The 15,484-nt window shown below is 48.7% G+C and overlaps 2 protein-coding genes across 3 annotated transcripts in view; both read right to left on the bottom strand.

The window, feature by feature from the left end:
- GALNT14 (polypeptide N-acetylgalactosaminyltransferase 14) overlaps positions 1-7,084 on the bottom strand; it is a 224,394-nt gene extending 217,310 nt beyond the window's left edge. For both annotated transcript variants that reach the window (XM_057558278.1, XM_007191374.2), the window contains exon 1: positions 6,313-7,084. In XM_057558278.1, the coding sequence (XP_057414261.1) occupies positions 6,313-6,441 (129 nt within the window). In that variant the 5' untranslated portion in view covers positions 6,442-7,084. The remainder of the gene's footprint in view (positions 1-6,312) is intronic.
- The window catches only part of CAPN14 (calpain 14), a 56,719-nt gene continuing 47,782 nt past the window's right edge, over positions 6,548-15,484 (bottom strand). Inside the window, 2 exon segments of the mRNA XM_057557894.1 lie at positions 6,548-6,786; positions 8,548-8,689. Coding sequence (XP_057413877.1) covers positions 6,548-6,786; positions 8,548-8,689 — 381 coding nt within the window.

The raw sequence follows: 15,484 nt of genomic DNA, 5'->3' as shown, positions 1-15,484 counted from the left end.
TTAACCCAAAATGACTCAGACTGCTGGCAAGGCAAGTGGGAGACAGGCAGTGCTGTAGCATGCTGCTCCCATTTCACAGTTGAGGAGACTGAGCCCGGAAGAGACTATCTGAGTTATCCCCAGCACTGCCAATGGCAGAAAGAGACACCCGGGTTGCCACGTATATAAGAAATACCAGAAGGTGAAATCACACTTGATTATGACATCATGGGAGCTGCCAGGAGAGGGCTGGGTTCTCCATCTTTCGACCCTGGTGAACACTGTGAGCCTCTGAGGTCCAGACAAGGAGGAAGGCTGACCACCCAGCTCAGGGTCACTGCGGGCAAGTGGAAGAGGCGGCAGCCAGCTGTAGAGGGCACTGGGCATGTCAGACTCACTTCCCCAAACAGATGGTGGGTCCATAATGCTGGTCTCGGGTAGAATGTGCAAAAGTCATGACAGGGTTCACAGACGCCCCCAGAGAGAGGAGCTGGGGATTTGTCCCTACTTTCTAATTCAGATTCTTTTCCAAAAAAATGCATCGGGGACTTTGAAATGCTCTGGAAGAGTGACAAAACTAAAAACGTTAGAAATTAAACAAGGGCACAGAAACACATTTCAACTTCAAAATGTGTTCCTGGGTGCCTGATAATGCATAAGACTGTTTTGGAAATTTGGGATGGGAGAGATGTGGGAAAGGATGCAGGCAAAGGCGGCAGACGAGATGGCATGTGAACCTGTCCCTGTAAAAATCCCGGGCCTTAGGCATCAGCCAACGGCAGCCTCATTCTGTCCCTGTTCAGTTAATAAATGACCTCTGATGACTGGAAATTAACACTTTTAAATGATACAAACAGATGAGCAACCTTGGAAAAGGGTAGTCTCTAGACAGGCTGGGGAAGCTTGTGACAAGGACATTAATTTCTCTTTCTTTTCTGGTTTTGCCCCTTTGTCTTCCCTGATTTGAGCAGATATCATTCTGTGCCTCTAGAAAATTTTGAGACAGGGATTCCTGGTCTTTACTTCCAAAAATACCAGGCCACTTAGGGGAACAAGGGTTTAGGAGGAGAGGGAGGGAGGGGGGGAGAGAGAGAGAGAGAGAGAGAGAGAGAGAGAGAGAGAGAGAGAGAGAGAGAGGGAGGGAGAGAGAGCTCCCCAGACTGACTCAAAGAGGTTCCCTTCGAATAGATCTGTGGGTCCCTGGGACAGGGCCTGGGGGAGAATGCCAGCTGGGAAAGCAAGCAGGGACAAGGGTGCAACCCAGGGCAGGCCAAGAATGACCCAAGGAGGAGAAATTCCCATCAGCCTGATGGGACTGAACAGGGCAAGAGAGGAAGTACAGGGGAGCTCAGGGTTTTTGGGTTGGTTTGTTTTTCTAAGCTCGTTGATATCTAGAAAGCAAAAGCATGCTATTTCTTGAATACCTGAGGCTCCAACCTTCTAGTCTCATATTTCCCAGCTTCTCACAGCAGCCACATCTGGCCCACAAGGCAACACCATCCCCGCCACCTTCTCCAGGAACTGCCTTAGACGGGAAAACAGCACAGCGTCCAGCGCGGGCACCAGCACACACAGAAATGAATGTTCATGAAGGATGAACGTTCATCTGATAATGAGCTATTTCTGGTCATGCCAGAGTCAAAATTCCCTGGACAGTCTAAAATACACCCACTGAGCGTCAGCAGATTATTAGGGCCTCTCTCTAAAATTGATGAATTTTTTTTAGTGGGAGAAATTACCTAATAAATGGGGAATACAATAACAGTGTCATATACATAAGGTATTTGCAATATACAAATATTACAGAAAACAGGCTCTTTTCTGATAGTTTTTGCTATATTTCTAGTACAGCACAAATACATTTACATGGGCCTGAGGCACTTTATTCAAAGCCTTTACATTTCCAATACCTTCCTCCAAAAGCACCCTCAGGCCTCAAATTCTTCTGCTTTTACTAAGCCCTAAGCCCCTGGACTAAATTTAGTTTCTTGGAAATAAGAGACAAATTTGCTGGGTTTTTTTTTTTTTTAATTCTGCCAGTTATTGTATAATTCTCCAAGAAGCAAACAAATGATAGGGGAGAGAAAAAATGGAAACATTTTTCAGGTCTTTTTTTTTAGTGGTACAGTATTTATTGCTAAAATACAGTTTAAATTAAGGCATCAAGCTTGTTACAGGATTTTCAATTAGGAATTAGAGCTTTGCTGAATTTGGGGGTGGGAAACCCCATAAAAAATCAAATCAACATTGAAAAGTCAAACTTAAATCTTTATTTGAGCTATTAATAGAAACAGCCCTTCTTGAAACTAAGGAAAAAAATCCAATTAATTTTCTTAAAGCTGGAGTGCAGCTTGGCTTCTCCATATCACTTGGATTGTGACAAAGCATAGGTTTTATTTTATTATCAGGCTCACTTTGGAGATCCCATTGCCAGGTGAATGAGGATGTTCCCTAACACTGAGGAAAGGGGAATAAGGGTCTAGCCCCCAGTGAAGGCAATTGGCTGCATGGAATCTACAAGTTGGGAAGTCCCCAGCCCAGGAGCCCTCGCCATAGCCCTCTCTAGTCCAGTCCCTCCACCATTTCAACTTCTCTAAATATTTTTAAGGGAAGGGAGCCCAGTGTTCTTGCTTTAGAAAATAAACTGACCCCCTCCACCACACTGGGAAGAGCCCTAGGCAGAGTCCCTCTGGCTTCAGACATGTCCAAGGCAAGAGCTCTCCCCATGACTGTGCATGAGCATTGTCTAGGAAAACCTTGGATGCTGAACTCACTCAAAAACCAAAAAGTTTTCCCTACAATAGACAAATGTCCCTGGATAATTCCTACTGTTAAGGAAACAATCTCCGCCCTGGCAAATGATTCCTAAACCAACGGTGGTGCTGCAACCGCCTGCAACCATTTGAGGCAACCCCCCAATGATGCTGCAACCTTCCATCAGACCCGCCCCACCAGGGTGCTCTCTATCCAGCCAGAGGAGCCTCCTCTGCCCCATATGACCTCCTCCGAGGGCAGAGCAGGATTCCCTCTGAAATGGTTTCCCCACAAATTACACCAACCTCCCTGGAGCTCTCCAAAGGCCAGCACCTAGGGATGAAAGTGCTTGGAAAGTAGGTGGGCATCGTGCAGCTATTAACATCCCTAACCTCACCCCATCACCCACTAGCGCAGACCCAGGCATCCATGTGGCTTGATGGCATGGAAGAAGCACTTGCGTGAGTAGTTGCCAGAATAATCCCATTCCATTCTTGTCCTGATGCTGCCACTTAATAATAGCCTTGTTATCTTGGGCCAATTGTTTAACCTCATTACTCAATCTCATCTGCATAAAAGTATGATCTGCCTTATTGTTTGTGGTCATTGTGAAGCTTAAATGAGCTAATATATGTGAAATGGAGTGTGCGAATTTGTAAAGCATGATACAAATGCTAGCTATTGTTATTTCACATGAATGCGCATGCTCACACAGGCTTGGTCCATGAGGAACTCAAGAGGAATGAAATCATTCGGCCATATTTATATGGGGTCCACCGAACTACAAAAAAACCCAAGAGACTTGGTATTCTTCATCTAGCTCCCAAATACCACCCATCAATAGGCTGCCTCAGACTCACATGGAGCCCTTGTAAAAATATTGATTCTAGGACCTTCTACCAAACCCACAGAATCATAATCTCTGCAATAAACACAAAAACGTGTAAATTAAATGAGCTCTCCAGGTGGTTCTGACATGGAATCAGGTTTGGAAACCCACCGCACTCCTTGGGACCTGACATGCAAATTTCCTGAGTAGATCAGTCATGGGAATACAACTGTTCTAGTGCTAAGAAGGACCTCTCTTTGTCTCTCCATCCCGCCCCTCAGGTACATATACACTAAAATACAGAGGGCTGCTCATCCACCAGACACAAAATACACCCACGAATACACACAACACATATATGTAGACACAAAAAGGCATAATACAGGTGAAAAACAGGAAGAAGAAACCTACTAACAAAAAAGGGTGACCAATAATAAGAATTATCAAGATTTTTAAAGTCTAGAGAATTCATGGTTATAAAGGATACAGAAAATGAGGGAAAAGGAAGATACTAAGACAAAGAGCAAGTGACTGCACAGCACTATGTCTGGACTTCTGACATTAGACCACTGCCCCCATCCCATGCCGCTACTCATTTGTTTGTAATTTTGCCTCAACCAGGAACTTGTGAGAGCCGCCCCCGCCAAACAGCAGGGGCACAGTGTACTTATCACAGCCGCCCCCAAACCTAGCACAGAGCCTGGCCTGTGGCTGCATTCGATCAATGTGTGCTCAGCGCTCGCCAGGATGAGAAGAGGCAGGAGAAGAAGACAGACAAAGTGCACAAAGAAGGAAACAGATCTCTTGTCCCAGCTCCCTGGTGTAGACTAGAATAAGCAAGCTTAAGGTAATGAGGTTCAACGCAAAACAGAGAGAGTTCATGCCCCCACAGACATCATTAACCTCACAAGGAGCAGAACCACCCAGGGAAAAAGACGAAAAGCTCTCCAGATCTATGAGCTCTCCAGATCTCACTCACCTCAGACCTCTCTAGGTCAGAGGTGAGTGAGGAAATTGACCCAGTGTGCTGAAGGCTGTTTGAAATCATCAGTCTGACCTCATCACTCCCCTGCTTAGTACACCTCCAAGGTCCCCTGGTACCCACAAGGTCCTATCCAACAGGACCGTTACACATCTTCCCAACCTCATCCCTGCCATTGGCCACATGCTTTGACGCCAAACTCACCCAGCGTGCTGTGTAATTCCTCTCAGCCTGTTTGATGCAATTAACCTCTACCTGGAATGCCCTCCCTACCTGCTGGCAAACCTACTGTTCATCCTTCTCAACTCAGTTCCCTTATGTCCTCCTCCTCCTCCAGGAAGTCCCCAGGCTCCCATGACGCCCAGCGCACTGAGCCATTGTAGCCCTCAGCACACTGTATGGTCCTGGTCTATTCCTGAGCAGATCCCCCTACTGCAGAGAACAAGTTCTGCATCTCTGTACCCACAGTACCTAGCACACTGCCCGGCACATGGCAGATCATCAATAAATGATTGTGGAATTCAATCGAGCATTGGCAAGATTCCAAAACATAAGTGACCAGAGACTTAGTTAAAAGGCAATCTCAAAGGCAACTTGATATAGTGGAAAGATCCTGAATATCGGAGGTCTGAGTTCAAATCAGTAGTGTCCTAAGGCAAGGTACTTAAAGACTGAACCGGTTTCCTAATCTACGGAATAAGGAGAATCCTACCCAACTCATACAACTACTTATGAAGAAGCACCCACTATGTACCTGGCACCTAGTAGGTGCTCTGCACTGTACTTACTGGGAGCCTCCCCTCTCTCTCCCTTCCTCCATTATTTTCTGTCTCCTGCTTGGGACCGTAAATCTTCTCCAAGGGCTTTTTCGCAGTCGTTGGAGGACCTCTCTGGACCCAGTTCATAAACGTTTCCTGGCTGGTCAGGAAACCCCCTGAGGCCTCCTTTTTCTGTGTCCTACAGCCAGGTCTGTGGAAGAGGAGACCGAGGAATAGGGGCTCTGAATAAAGGTAAGACTGAACCTTGCAGCTCCGCTCATATGAACCGACTGGGCAGGAGTTGGAAAAGCCACTTGGATTCTCATTTCCCTAACTCCCCACCAATACCAAGGCGTCTGTTTTTACAGGCTCTTTAGTGATGTTCAGGGCACATTCAATTCAACTTCCAATGCAGCTGGAGGGATCGAGGACAATTACACAGCAGGGGTGGTGAAAGGCCGGGTGGGCCCCGGCAGCAACCGCCCGGGAGGCTGCAGGGCGCTCTCCCGCGCCGCACACGCGCGCGCGGCGCACCCTCGGTCTCCGGCCTCCCCCGGTCGGGCCTGGCAGCTGAGGGAAGGAAGGAGATCAGCGCGGCCGCCCGATTTCTCGCGGGCGCCAGCACCTGCCGGCCCTGCCACCCGACCCCACCACCGGCGACTCTCTCGCGGCGTCCACGGACGGCCACCCCCTGGGCTGCTCGACCGTAGTGCCCCCGCCACCCAGGGACCCCGGCGCGCTGCCCAAGTTGAGAGCCCGCTCTGCCCGCCAGCGCGCCTACCATCCACACCCACTCCCACTCCCACTTACACACAGAGCGGGGCCGGGGATGCCCCTGAGCTTTTTGAAATCCAGAAACATCACACTGTAGCCGCATCCGGCGCCCGGTTACCTGCTCGCAGCACCCAGACCCCCGCCCTGGCTTCCCGGGAGCCCGCAAAGCCGGCGCGCGAGCTGCGCGCCCTCCTGCCCACCACTGCCCCGCGCCCGGCGCGCCGCCAAACCGGTACCTTGGGGGTCTGCACTTCAGGTCCCGCCGGCACCTCCAACTTCTTCTTGGTTACCCAGAATAACAGCAGCACGGTGATCCAGAGAACCCCGAAGATCGGCAGCACCAGGCGGCGAGTCAGACGCCGCATGGTCCCTCTTGCCTTCTTCTCTCGGCGGCGCTGCGCCCGTGGGGCACCCCCTGGCGGTCAGGGTCGGCGGGGCAGGAGTCCCCAGAGCGCCCTGCTCCCGGGAGCGCTAGCCCCGGGATCCGGGTGGAGGGCCGGTGGGATCCTGCCAGGCGCCCCGCCCGCTTGGGGGAGAAGAGAGCAGGGGTGGTGGGCACACGGTGCCCCGAGGCGCGGCAGGGAAGGGACGAGGGGCAGCCAAGCTGGACGCCCGCTCCAGCCGGAGAAGCGCGGTGGCCGCCGAGATGCTTCCCGCGCCGCCGCCGTTGCCGCCGCCTCGGCAGCCGCCGCGAGGGAAACTGACTCGAGCTGTGGGGAGGGAGGAATCCGAGGCTGTGCCCGGCACCCCGGGAGGAACACGACGGGGGAGGGAAGGGAGGGAGCGAAGGGGGAGGGAGGGCCGACAGACAGACCGACTCCGAGGGAACCCGGGCAGGAGCGAACGGGGCTCTGAGAGGGGGCGCTACCGCCGCCCGCCCACCGAGGCGCCGGGTGCTGTTCTGGGGTCGCCCGCGGCGAGCCCTGGGCGCAGCTCCCGGGCCGTACCGGGATGGGGCGGGGCGGGAAAGGTGCGTCCGCGAGATCCGCCACCCCCAGCTGCGCGCTGGGATCCAAGGGCCAGCCGGCGCCAGGAGGAGCTCTGCTTGGGAGGACTTTCCGGCTCGCCGCGGGGGTCTGCACGTGGCGCTCACAGCCCGGTCCCGCCCTTTGCGCACCCGCCCTATGGGAGCTGACGCCGAGACGTTGGGCCGCTGGCGGGGCTACTGCTCCACCCGCAAGCCACGCTCCCGGCCGTGCAGGGCCAAGGCAGAGTTCAGCCACCTCCCCAGGGTGTTTCTCTGCCTGCCTGCGGGTGCCTGGCAACTTTTTCTGCTTAATGGAACGCTGAGTTGGTCTAAATTTAACTTTAAAGAAATCCTTTTAAAAATTAAGGTGTAATTATCTCCCTTAAGGGTTTTCTCTCCCTATAAGGGCCAGGGCTCTGTGCTTGCAGAAAGGGGGTGGGGGATGGAGTCCAAAGCTGGGTCAACCACATGGGGTTCTTGGAAAGTGGCTTTGGGGCAGGGGGGTACTGAGCACAGAGGGTTATCTTTCAAAAACCCCTTTCCCCAAATGCCTTCTGGAAGTGCATCCTCCTTCCTCTTGAAGATTAAAACTACTTGAGTCCAGAGGCAGAGCAAAGTCTGAATTGGATTCCCATGTGGGTCTCAGCTAGGCTGGAATGATGGTGATATCACTGGACTAGGGGTTCCTGGCCCGGGTCAGCCACACTAGCTGTGTGAATCTTGGGGAAGTCCTTTACCTTCCCCGAGCCTTAGATTCCTCATCTGTAAAATGGGGACGATACTACCTCCTCTGACAAGTGAATGAATAGTTGTGAAAGCTAAATGCAAGGTGCTGGTGTTACCTGATCATCTAATCCCTCAAAGAGAGAAAGAAAGAAACCTTGCTCTCCCTGGGGAACAGTGCCATATTATGTCTGTTGCCTGAGTTGGAGGGATGCTTATCTCATCAAGTTGCCTGGGGAGGTGAAAGTGATGCATCTACTACTGTAGCCATCATCCTCCCTGCCTCTCCCTACAGAGCTCAGCATGGGGAGGTAGCGCAGGTGTAAAGCACGGCTCCAGAATTCACTCTCCAGTAAGATGGAGTCAGCAAAAAGTGGAGTCAGAAATGGAGGAATCTGCTGCAAACCCCTGTGTTTGGTACCTTGTCTTTCAGTCACAGGGCAGTCCTTCCTCATAGCCCCAAGGTGTTCTCAGCCAGGCTATAGATGAGAAGTTTTTGGTTGGGAACAAAGGTGGAAATCAAACAGCCCAGGAAAGCTGAGCACTCCTGCCAGCCCATCTCAAGATTCAGCTGAGCTCTCAGACAATCACACAGAACCCTGGGGATGGTCCAGGATTTGCCTTTATTAGCACACTGAAAGGTTGAGGTAGGCTTCCCAGCCACGACTTTGGCTGGGCATAGGTCCAGGTAGATCATGGTCATGGGAGGGGTGGGGGGCAGCAGCAAGAGAACCCCTGTCTGCAGCATCTTGAGCTTCCTGGATCCTTCCAGGAGCCTTACCCTGGACCTGCAGGCTGGGGCCTGCAAAGTGTTCTGCGGCAGGCTCTGCAGGGAAGCCCCAGGCAAGCCGCTGAAGTGCTGTGGGCTCCAGGCAGGAGCTGCAGCGCCGTAGTCCGCTGCTCAGCGCTTTGTGATGCTGCATCTGAGTAACAGATGGCGAACAGTTACACAACACCACCGCCAAGCTTTAGAGATGGTGCAGCACCACACCACCTGCTGCTGAGGGTGTAAGGTGCTTTGTGCTGTTTGGCATCTGGGGAAACTGAGGCCTTGGGTCTCCCACGGCAGCTCCATACAGGGCCTGTGATGCCTGGGGCAGCAGGGATTGCCTTCCAAGATGCTTGCTTCTTGATTGCTATTTTGTCCTCCATTCAAGTGGAGAAGATTCCCTGGGCCTATGAAAGCTGTGAAGGGAATCCAGTTTTGCCAAGTGTCATTACCTGATCCAGCCAAAAGGCATATTATTCTGGGTTGTCAAGCCAGTCACTGTCATTAGGGTTGAAACTGATTTCAGTTGGGACTTCAAACATCTGGAAGCCAGGTGAGTCTCCATGCAGGGTCCAGCCCTTTAAGTCTCTCCCAGCCTATTCTGGGGTCCCCCGGATAGTTAAAACTTTAATATCCACCTTAAGTAATGCAGAGCACAGTTGATCCCAGTGGGGGATTAGCTATCATTGGTGATTAATCCAAGTTACTTTTTTCTCATCACAGCCTATATGGGGAGGAAAAGCTCCTAGCAAAAGATTTAACATGGCAGGAAAATAAGAAAAATAAGAACATTCTGAATTAGGACTATCCTGGTGCCCTAAAATGGATCAACCTCTGGTCTTGATAGTCTGGAGCAAATTCCTGATTTCTCGGGGTCTGTTTCCCCATTCCTAACGTCATGCCCTCTCAAAGGCCTTCCAGCTCACACGTATGGGGTTGTAACCTTCCTCGTCCCTGAATTGGGACTCTTTTTTGCCACTCCTGTCCTTGGCAAGTTCTCGCCTAGCAGCCAAAGTCATTAGAGAGCGAATTGGGTATTGGAGCAGATGTGAGTCATTCGTGTTAGTATAAAAACTGTGGAATAAAACCCATTATGGCCCCAGAAAACTGTGTAAAGCAATACACGGAGCCAGTGTAAGCCGGCAATGGGAGGAAGCTGTGAAGTCCAGTGCATATGCTCTCCGGTGACTTTTGCTGTGGGTTTTCACACTTTGCTTCTGGTTGCCTTTAGCTGTCCTCCTGTCACTCTCACTCAGCTCACTGAAGAGGCTGCAGCCTTTTGTTCCTTTCGGATCCGATCCCCCGTATCCCTCCTCTCTGCCCACTGCATGACTTCAGCGAGAGTGTGTGTGTGCATGTGTGTCTTCCATCTGCATGCTTATTAGACCTGCCACCACCAGCGAGATGCCCTCTGTGCCCAGCCTAATGAGATTGTACCCACAGAGGCCCGGCAGCTTCCAGGTGAGGGCTTTACCCCTTCTGGGCCGCAGGGAAATGTAACTGAGATCAGGGCAGATTGGGGCACGGTGATGAGCTGAAACACATGCACACGGGCCCAGCACTGGCAAGGGTCTCCAGCAGCAAAAGGAGCAACAGCAAGAATTCAGAGATGTCTGTCTTTATTCCACAGTCGTATGGACACAAGTCTTTGGGCCTGATCCTGCGGCCTGCTTTATTCAAGTTCTTTATTCACCTGTAAATAATACATCAGCTCCCTTTCCCTCTGTGTTCCTCTCCTTTTTCCTTGCCACTGTAGACTCTGTCAAACTGTATGTCCTGAGTCTCCTGCGAGGCCTTTTTATAAAGTGAGTGATAGAATAGTTTAGGCTGTGTGGTAAATGAGAATGAGCTGTTACCAACCTTCTTACGTCCTCTCTCTGCCACATTGGTGCATCTTTGTCAAAAGAATAAAGCCAGCCGACTTTTCCTCTTATCTTCGCCACGTAGATGGGTGGCTTTATCTAAGGGATCTGAGACACCTTTCTGGATCTTTCTCCATCCATTAAACACCTCCTTTCACCATCCTACTACCCTCAACCCCGCCTCCCTTTTTTTTCTTATGTACCACGGTATAATTTGCTTCCTGGAAAGGGATTTATATCTTTGCATTTCAAAAGCCTGCTCCTTTCTTTCATTACTTGAAGTGCCCCCAAACTTTCTTTGTTCCTCACCCAAATGCCAAGTATAAAACTCACTATTGCTGCAGTGATAGGCCTTTGCTGGTTGTGAAAGTGGTTTGATCTTCAGTGGTGGTGTCCTGCAGTGACCTGAGCCATAGACCATCTCTCCCCACGTAGAAAATGTAAAGTTCTAGCAACATGAAGGGATGACCCAATTAGCTTAAAGAAAAGGAGAGGAAAATTCTTTAACCTGAATTACCTAGCAGGAAAGAGGGGTGCAGGAGCAGGAGAAGAAATGGAGGGATCCGAAGACAGATATCATTCATTCCTCAGGACCCAGAGTTCACACAGCCACGTCTGATCGCCACCTGCATCATCTTTGACAAATCAAAGACAGTCCTTCTTGGGAGGCTTAAGTTTAGAGGCATCAGTGAAAGGTAGAAGGGGGCAGGAGAGCTCAGATCCTGGAAGGAATGGAAACAGGGTGAGTCCTCTCCAGTCTGGCAGGAATTTCAACAATGAGAGGAGCCAAGCATGCCCAAGGGTGGAAATGGGACAAATCTGGTTCCCAGGACAAGCTGCTGCGGCCAATGGCAGATTTGTGATCAAGTCATTAGTGGGTGTTGCGCATTGAGCAGGGTGATTACATGCCCCAGTTTGCTTAGGGCAGTCCTGGTTTATTCCTATTTTCCTGGCATAATTATTAATAGTGCCCCCTTTCACTTTCAAGAAATTCATATTTTAGGCAATAAATTAGATGGCCACTGTCATGGACAGGACGACTCCAGTGATGTCGCTAGAAAAAGATTGATGCTCTTAGGTGACAAAAGGGTCTTTGCTGCTCAAGTTCTTCTGTGGGTGTGCTGAGTTTGGGACAGCCTAAATGTTCCTGTGGGGCACGATTCTGAGTGAACAATAATCAAAACATTTGTTCAAAGGAGAGACAATGTGGACAAATCGCACTGGCTTTAAATGGGAAATCATTGTGTTGCCCATATCAGTCAAAGGCTGTCTGATCCTATCCACCCAACTGAAGGAACTTTATCCACCCAGCAGCTCACACATCTCAGGAAGCAGCCAGGCTCCTGGCACAGGTGTCTCTTCAAAGGACAGGAGGTTCCTGACATCAGACTCTAATTATCCCTCCAACCCTCTCTCCCTCTACCCACATAACTCCGTGGGCCATGAATGAGTGAAATGGTATGAGATCAATGAAAACAATGAAACTGACATTCAATCTTCTTGTTGAGGACACAGTGGGAAGGGGCTGGGTACATGTAGGACTCACAAGGAAGCAGATCATTGCCAATGAAGATGAAGCGGTACCAGAGTTTTCCAACTTCTCAACAGAAACACAAGTCCAACTTCGTGATATCGCCTGGATTTTAACTGTTGTTAACTAATTCAATTCCCACCCCCTCTCCGAAAAATTAGGTGGGCTAAACTAAACAGGTCTGCAGACTGGATCCAGCCTCCTGCTTGCCAGTTTACAACCCGTACTTCAGCCACAAATGTTTCAATAAGCACTGAGATTTCCTGTGTACCATCAGTCTACTAACTTAGAACAGATAACACCCAGCCAAGACAAAGGGGAAATAGTGGAGCAGACTATATTAGAGTCAGAAGGGGCCTTGGAGACCATCTAGTTCAATGCTTCTTATTTTGTAATTGAGGAAAGTGGAGCTTAGAGAAGCTACCTGATCTATTTCCAGCAAGACAACAAGTTCATCAGTAGACCTTGCATTATAACGCATCTACCCCGAACCCCCAATTCTCCCAAGTGACACCCCTCACTAGGTTCAATAGACCAAGTGAAACAGGGAACGGAGACATTTTGGGGGCTAATAAGCCCAGAAGTTTCCAGGTAATCAGCAATCAACAGAGACATTGTAGGCACAGATTCTGGGCAATTTGCTGTGAGTAATACAAATAAATACAAACCTGTTCCCAACTCTTCAAGAAAGGGTAAGCTGGTGATTAGAATGCAGGTTGAGCGCCCAAAGATCTGGTTCATCCTCTCTGTTGAGTTTCCATTGAGTAATGATAGGAGTTCCAGGTAGAGGCGCTTCAGTCCACCTGAGAATGAGCTACATTGCAACAAGAAAGTCGTTTTTGTAGCCATACTCCTCACCTGTCTTCAGTTTCCCTCATTAAGTGCTGTGCAAATATTAATTAAACAGAGATTATTTGAAAAGTTCTTTTAGCGTTTGAACTCAGCTGGGCTGCATCAGAGGATGATATTAAAATCATCCCCCTGCTGGCAGAATGTTGTTCTTTTAAAATAAAAATTCTTTCCCTTTTGCAGTCCCCCCCCTACACCATAGGCAATTTATTTTGCCCATCCTCTGGCTGTTTCACCCTTGGTGTCATCATTTTCATGAGACAACTGAAAATAATATTTCTCTTGTGCTCCAAAGAGCCAAATTCCTTTTTTCTGGCTTGATCCGAAGAAGGAGGGTTTGCGCGGTAATAGAAAAAGACACCTGATGTACAGTCCAAGCACAAATCCTCTGGGAGAAATAATGCATCTCTTGGGAAAAAGAAATAGCTCATACTTATGAGGTAGTAGATTTTCAATTTATAATGGTTTTCCATTTCCTTCGATTGCCAGGATAACTGCATTCCAGAAAGGTTGGGCTTTCTGTATGTAAGGCAGACCTGCCTCTGGGATCTGGAAGGTAGATTCAAAAGTGATGAGTGATAAATAAGCATCCCTCTCCATCCCCCTGCACCACTGTCCCAGGGATTTGAAGCAATGCAGATCAAAGTGTTAAAATCCATTACCCAGAGAGATGGCAAAGTTCCTCTCAGTGATCTCTTCCCCCAACACTGCTCTCAGGCCTGAATTCCAAATTGATTTCCTTAATAACTATTAAAGATCTTTTAAATTAAACCGGGCATCCTCTTCCTTGGCAAACTTTTCTTGATGACATCTCTGGTTAATTAAAGGTTTAAGCTGCAAAGACGTATTACATAAGAACATGAGAAGCTGCTTTGTGGCGTGCTAATGAAGGACACTGCTGGTTCTTGCTGCAAGAAACCAGGGCTGCACCAAAGGGCAGCTCCTGGCTTCCTTTATGGTGGTGTAGGAAGTCCCAGAAAATGTTCGTAATAAAGGTAGTTGGGTGATGGGGGGAGTGTTCATTTTTCTGTTTCCCAAGGTTCAATTTCTCCTTTCAGGCATGCCGGCTAAGTGTGCATCAAGTGTTTTTCATTAAAAGCATGATTCATTTGGATCATAATTCACTGATACTAACAAGACATTTTTACCTTTTCATCCAAAATTCCTGAGGTAGGAATACACTTGGCAGTCAGAGAACAACAAACAAAGGCCTCTTTTCACCCATCAACAAAATGCAGTCACCTCTACAATAGAATGTAGCAGGTTCTCATGAGAAAGGGAAGAAAATCGTATATGGGTTTGCAATAGTAAATTGCTCTGATCCATTCACCTTCTTTGTCCTGGTTCCCTTTTTTCATTTTTTTCCCACCAGGACCCCTATTTTAAAATGATAGAACAGAGCAAGGTGTGCAGGATATCTTTAAGGAACAGAACTTTTCTTTCTGCAAAGTTAAATAGCTCTTCAGTTGGGAATCAAACCTATGACCCTGGCTTTGTGGTCACTGTGGTCTAAAATATGGGTCTCAAACCTAGATGTGCATTAGAATTACCTCTGATGTACATTAGAATTATATCTGTTAAATCAGATGCCTGTGTCTTGTCCTGAAATTCTGTGGGTGATGTTTCTAGGCCCCTAAGTTTGGGAACCACTGGACTAGTCAATATCTTCAAGTTGAGTCAGTATCACCTCTTGGGTCTGCCTGGAAATGTTGAAGATGGTTTATTATTTCAATACTTTGGTCTTATAGATGACTCAGACAGGCAAAACAGAGCAACGGGAAATAGAACCTCACCAGTACTGCTGAGGAAAAGTGATTCCAATTCTGACAAGACACCAAGCAGGGAATTTAAAAGATTTTTTCACTCACACATCGTCATTGGTCAGTGGCTCACAGCTCCACATCAGTGGGCTCAAACCATTAGAGAGAATCAGGATCACCCGGAAAACTTGTCTTACTAGTCATTTTACTATAAACATTTTTAAACACACAGGAAGTTAGGATGATAATCTACTCAACAGCCAGGCGTATAAGATACCTCCCACCAAGATTCAAAAATTAACATTTTGCCATATATGTGTGTACACACACAAGCATGCATCTATAATTGCTGAACCATTAAAAAGTAAATTACAGGGCTTCCCTGGTGGCGCAGTGGTTGAGAATCTGCCTGCTAATGCAGGGGACACGGGTTCGAGCCCTGGTCTGGGAAGATCCCACATGCCACGGAGCAGCTGGGCCCGTGAGCCACAATTGCTGAGCCTGCGCGTCTGGAGCCTGTGCCCCGCAACGGGAGGGGCCGCGATGGAGAAAGGCCCGCGCACCGCGATGAAGAGTGGCCCCCGCTTGCCGCAACTGGAGAAAGCCCTCGCACGAACCGAAGACCCAATACAGACAAAAATAAATAAATTAATTAATTAAAAAGAAAATCCTTAAAAAAAAAAAAAAAAAAAAAAAGTAAATTACAGACATGATACAGAACACCTAAACAATAACCCAGAAACACTTCATCACAAAGTCCCCGAAATTAATGGCATCCTGGGCATAACCACAACACCATGATCACACCTAACTGAATTAAAAATAACTTCCTAAGATCATACAATACTCAGTCCATAACCAAGTTTCTAGGGAACTTCAAAACACAGAACAAAACTAAAAAGCAAACCTTGCTGGCCAGATTCCCAAATATGTTTATTCAGGTAGGT

Source organism: Balaenoptera acutorostrata, chromosome 12 (assembly GCF_949987535.1).
Source record: "Balaenoptera acutorostrata chromosome 12, mBalAcu1.1, whole genome shotgun sequence".
Classification (NCBI taxonomy): domain Eukaryota; kingdom Metazoa; phylum Chordata; class Mammalia; order Artiodactyla; family Balaenopteridae; genus Balaenoptera; species Balaenoptera acutorostrata.
The sequence above is the reverse complement of the archived record's forward strand: the minus strand, read 5'-3'. Positions and strand labels throughout refer to the sequence as shown.